General features: G+C 51.5%; 1 protein-coding gene across 1 annotated transcript in view; it reads right to left on the bottom strand.

The window, feature by feature from the left end:
- Positions 1 to 1,514: 1,514 nt before the first annotated feature.
- The window catches only part of POLR1E (RNA polymerase I subunit E), a 16,756-nt gene continuing 13,250 nt past the window's right edge, over positions 1,515 to 5,020 (bottom strand). Inside the window, exons 10-12 of the mRNA XM_081803191.1 lie at positions 4,109 to 4,208; positions 3,232 to 3,363; positions 1,515 to 2,027 (exon numbers count right to left, since the gene is read on the bottom strand). Of these exons, the coding sequence (XP_081659317.1) occupies positions 1,868 to 2,027; positions 3,232 to 3,363; positions 4,109 to 4,208 (392 nt within the window). The 3' untranslated portion in view covers positions 1,515 to 1,867. The remainder of the gene's footprint in view (positions 2,028 to 3,231; positions 3,364 to 4,108; positions 4,209 to 5,020) is intronic.

The raw sequence follows: 5,020 nt of genomic DNA, 5'->3' as shown, positions 1-5,020 counted from the left end.
CTTTCCGACAGACAGCGCCCAGCGCCGGGGCCTCACCCTGAGCCCCTTACCTGGGGGCTGATGGAGCCTCAATCCCAACGATGCCGGGCTGGTTTCTGACTGGTTCTCCGGGGTTGTCAGAGCACGGGGGTGAAATGAACCAGGCAGAAGAGCAAGATAGATTTCAGAAGGTGGTCTTCCTTGGGACCCCATTTTTTAAGCACTCGAGAGAGTCCAGTGGAGACTTCAAGGGGAGTCATTTTAGCAAAACCCACATCATACGCCAGTTAACAGTTCTAGGTCTAATGCAGTGCCCCAGAAAGGAAGAAATAAGAATACCTCCATGGGCTCAATTACAAATGGAGTAGAAAGAATAATTTCAAAAGTTCAAGGGGAAAAAAAATCAATTTCCTTCCCCCAAAGCTTTCACATCTATAAATACACTCATGCAAATGGACCCAAGACCACTATTCCTTATGAAAACACTACCTGTCTGGCATTTGCAAGATAAACCATAGTCGAGTCGCCATCTTGCTTTCAACCTCTGAAGCTCAAACAGTGCTCTCCAGTAGCTTCTCTCTTCTTAAATAATACCCATTTACCCCTGCGGATTATAGAAGTAATACATGTGCCTGGCAGAAAATTATGAAATTACAGTTGACTCTTGAACAACATGGGTTTGAACTGTGTGGGCCCACTGAACATGTGAATTTTTTTTCAATAAATAAAGTACTAGATTTTCCTAACATCTTTTTTTTTCTATCTTACTCTATTGTAAGAACATAGTATATAATCTGTGTAACATACAAAATATGTGTTAACTGACTGTTCACCAGTGAGGCTTACAAGGGAGCAGGCTATCAGTAAAGTTTGGTGGGGGGGTGGGAGTCAAAATGCAATATGGATTTTTGACTGTGTGAGGGCTTGGCGCCCCTCACCCTGGGTTGTTCAAGGGTTAAATGGTCACAGAAGGAAGCAAGATGGAGGCCAGCATCTTGATCTTTTGGCTGTTTGTGCTGATCAGCAAAGGAGTGGAACTGCGGGCACTGTAAGCAGGGCTGGCCGCCCTCACCGGCTACAGGGACCCAAGCAGCAGGGCACCAGTCTCCATGCCTGGCCTGAGGAGCAGCCTCCGCTGTGTGCTCTTGAACCTAGCAGTTCCAGGGCCCGCCTCCTGATTCCCACACGCGCAGCCCTTTCACAGTTCTACAGCTTTCTGTCCATGCATGAAATCCCCTTCTAAAGAGATCTAGAACAGTGTGTTTTCCGTCCTTCACTCTGACTGCTTCCTCTCTCCCAAGAATGAGCTTTCGGAGCTGCTCCCTGCCCTGTGTGTGGCCCGAGCCAGGCAGGGCGACTGGGGGGCTAAGCACTTCCTTGGATTTGGCTCCCCGGTCACGGCAGCCTCAGATTCACGGGCCTCCTCCGGCAGCCCAAGGGCACAGGTGACCCACAGCTAGCTACTGATAAAGCCCGAGGCCTCCTCTTCCAGCCCAGCCGGGCTGTGTCCTCCACACCACAGACTCCGATGGCTCTTCCAGGCTAAGCATGGCACTTCATGTTTCTCTTTATTAACAATTATCCATTGGATCTGCCATGGGGTGCAGCCTGTAAGATCTGTAGACTCTGACTTCCCCAGGCCCCACCCTCCCACAGCAACCAGCTGCCACTCATAATCACAGCAACACCAAAGAGGAGAGCTCAAGTCCAACATGGCCATCACTTTATGTTTCCACTGAAGACCAGCACAACTTGAGATGCTGCCTTCTGGCTTCATACCCATGCCAGAGCAAGGCTTCTTTTTCCTTCTCATTGTAAAAATAAAAATGGAAATGAACAGAAGCAGTGGCTGGGTGTGGCCAAAATGCTCTATGTGGAAAGCACGCTTCTAGGTGATTCTCCTCCGCTTCGACTGGTGTCCCGAGGTCTGGGCTGGAGGCAGCGGGATGGACAGAGTGCCCAGTTTGTGACCCTCCTCCCCGCCAGCTGCTAGAGACACCCTTCTTTTAGAGATCTGCAGCCGCAGGGCTTTCGCCATCTCAATCATCCTAAGGAACAAACACAGAACAAATGGGGGAGAGTGTCCTCAGTAGGCCTGACATGAGGGAGCAGCACATTCATGCTCCTGGCCACGAAGACAGAACCCCCAACGTGGCCACCAGGAGCAAAGCAGAGAAGGAAACAAGACCCAGAGCCATCAAAGGCAATTTCATTTTAATGTCTTGCCATGAGAAAATATCCATATAAGTAATGGAAAACCAGGCTATCTCGACACTATTAATAACTTTGTTTACTTCTGATAACCAGGACTGGGCACTTGCTAGCATCTTGGTAGAATCTGTACAGGCTCCAAGTATCTTATTGCTCTTTTATTTTCAAACTCACTGCCTGTGAGAATACCTTCTGTGGACAGCTCTCAGGATAGCCCTTCCAGGGACTGCTAGAAGAATCCAGACAAGGGTATTCTCACAGGCTCTCTTGGACCACCACCAGCAGCCTTGGATACCAGATGCCCCAAATCACCAACAAAGGCCAACATATCCCACAGTTCACGATCCTGGAAGTTCTGCTCCCTACTTAGTCTGAATCTCTCCTAGCAATCCTGGAAAGGGCCCAAAAGACCACAACTCTGCCATCTCTCCCAGGACCCTCCAAGTCTGTCCCTGCTGCTCAGCAGGGCTGCTGGGTCACAGAAGTCCCCATGTGACATCCCTGACAAATGGCAGCCCCACCTTGCTTCCAACACCTCACCTGGCAACCCCTTCCATCTGACTCAGAGAAAGTTCTTTTTGTTAAGCTGAGATTGGGGTCTCTTACAACTTCCAGCCCTGGGCTCCACCCCTCACGACCATACAGACCCCCTCTCCCCAGTGACAGCAATTCCAAGATTGCTTGGTTGCAAAGGGACAGAATGCTATGGGAAGGCTCAGGCTTGAAGCCCAACTATTTCCCATCTTGGTTGTGTGAGCCTGGGAAAGTCAATGACTTCTCTGAACTGAGGGTTCTCCTGTTGTTTTGTAGGGAAATCACTGAGATCATCACAGACTTAAAACTGTGCCTCGCACAGACAAGGCACTCCATGTCTGGTTGCTCATCCGTTTACTCACTCGTGCACTGACAACTGTCCCCCGGTCCCAAGTCTCATCCATACTACATGTCCCCAGTTGCCCCTTGATGGTGCGTCTTGCTTTCCAGCAGTACTAGAAATACATCAAGCACCCTGCAGGGAGCTTGTTATTCTGTGGTGCTCACCTTCTCTCACTGAGCTTCAAGTCTCTCTGTAACACGGTCAGGTCAATCTGGAAGTCGCTTATGTGCAACGCAAGTATGATGACATATGCAGTGATCTTCGCCTTCATAGAATCCGAAATTAAGTTCCGGAGGCTACGAAAGCAATGGCAGTGAAGGAGAGACAGCATTAAACTAAGATGATTATTCCGAAAGCAAAATAGAAACATCCAGGCCTGTTCTCATGCACACTCAATGTCTTCCCATCTCGGGGAGAGGAAAAGAAAGATGAGCACCATTCCTGGTCCTGTCAAGGTGCCCACACCTTCACACACAGTGGAGCAGTGAGCCAACCTCAGTGTTCCCTCCAAGTGGGTCAGAGAAACCCACATGTATACTTTCCCCAGGCACAGTTTGAGCCTCGCAAACACAAGGACCCTCCGGGCCTGTCCGGGCTGCTGGGAGACCAGTCATCCCAAACCCAGTTGCTGAGGACGTTTCCAAGCACACTCAGAGCAGGAAACACAGTCCAAGCAAAGGGCAAGAAAGAAGGCCAGATGTGCCGCTGGGGGTCCTCTCCCCAAGCCCCTACACTGGCCTGCCCTTTCCTGCTACACTGCCTTCCCTCGGCACACTGGCTCGGTGGGCTATGAGGAAGGGTTCCTGGAAAGAAGTCTCCGTGGCAGGACTTCCCAGAGCCTCTAATGGGAGCTTCTCCAAGGGGGACAGAGCATGTAATATATAGGGTTTTCTCAACTGACTTGACCCCAGGCCCCTGCAAAGGGCCGTGAGTGCTCTCCTCAGCAGTGTCTGCGGACAGGGACGCCAATCCGCGCTCTAGTCCCGCCCTCCCTGCCCGCTTTCTCCTTTATAGGCAGAAGCCCCGAAGTCAGTCCCCGACCGGCCGTTGTTGTAGGTCAAGCAGGTGAAATGCTTCAGCAGTTTGGTGTTGATGATGTGGGGGACTCCAGGCCCCAGGGCACCTGCAACACAAAGGTGAGTTTGCTCATTTTGTTGCCAAACCCTTGGACCACACCTCCTCCGTGAGCTGGGACAAGAGGCCAACAGCTGTGCCACAAGAACAGAGCCATGTGGTAAGAGAAGCAGGGGCCCGTGAAACAGGAGAGCCACTTCCCGATGCAAGCACGCTCGGGGGTGCTTCAGCCTGCAGGCCGCACGCCCCCGAGAGACGTCTGTGATGGGGCAGCGGTGAGAAGGAGAAACAGACTCCAATGAGGCCTAAAGCAGCAGAATTTGTAAGATGCAACACAGACTGTGGCGAAAGCCCAGGGAGAGGGAAAAGAGGGGAGCCTGGAACGTGAAAATGAGCAGCAAGCAAGTAATGACAACATACAGACTCTCGGGAGCTCAAGCACCGTACCAAGACGGCACCACCTTGTGCCTAAAACCACAGGTGCGTTTCCAACTGCAGGAAGACAGGAGCGCGAGGCAACCCCCTCCCCCCACCCGTGGCCCTCGCTGTAGGGGACGCGGGTTACCAGGCGAAATGGACTCTCTTCTTTCTCAGTGGGAGATAAGCTGACACAACAGAGCCCTGCCACCAGCTTCACGTGAGTGAGGCCGATTTTTCTCCACACAGGACCGATGTTTGTCCAACCGTCCCTTAAAATTTGCCTTTGATTTGACTGGATACTACACTTTGCCCAACGCAGAAGAGAAGCAGTGAATGTTAGCTCTGAACAAGCGTACAACGCGGCCTGTCCCCACTTTCAGATGGGGAAAGGGCTGGGCCGATCCCTTCGGCATGTTGGCGGTGTCTACAGGAACCCCACTGTTACACAGAAATAAAGAT

The sequence above is a fragment of the Leptonychotes weddellii genome, chromosome 14 (genome assembly GCF_054177405.1).
Source record: "Leptonychotes weddellii isolate Sample4059 chromosome 14, ASM5417740v2, whole genome shotgun sequence".
Lineage (NCBI taxonomy): Eukaryota > Metazoa > Chordata > Mammalia > Carnivora > Phocidae > Leptonychotes > Leptonychotes weddellii.
The sequence above is the reverse complement of the archived record's forward strand: the minus strand, read 5'-3'. Positions and strand labels throughout refer to the sequence as shown.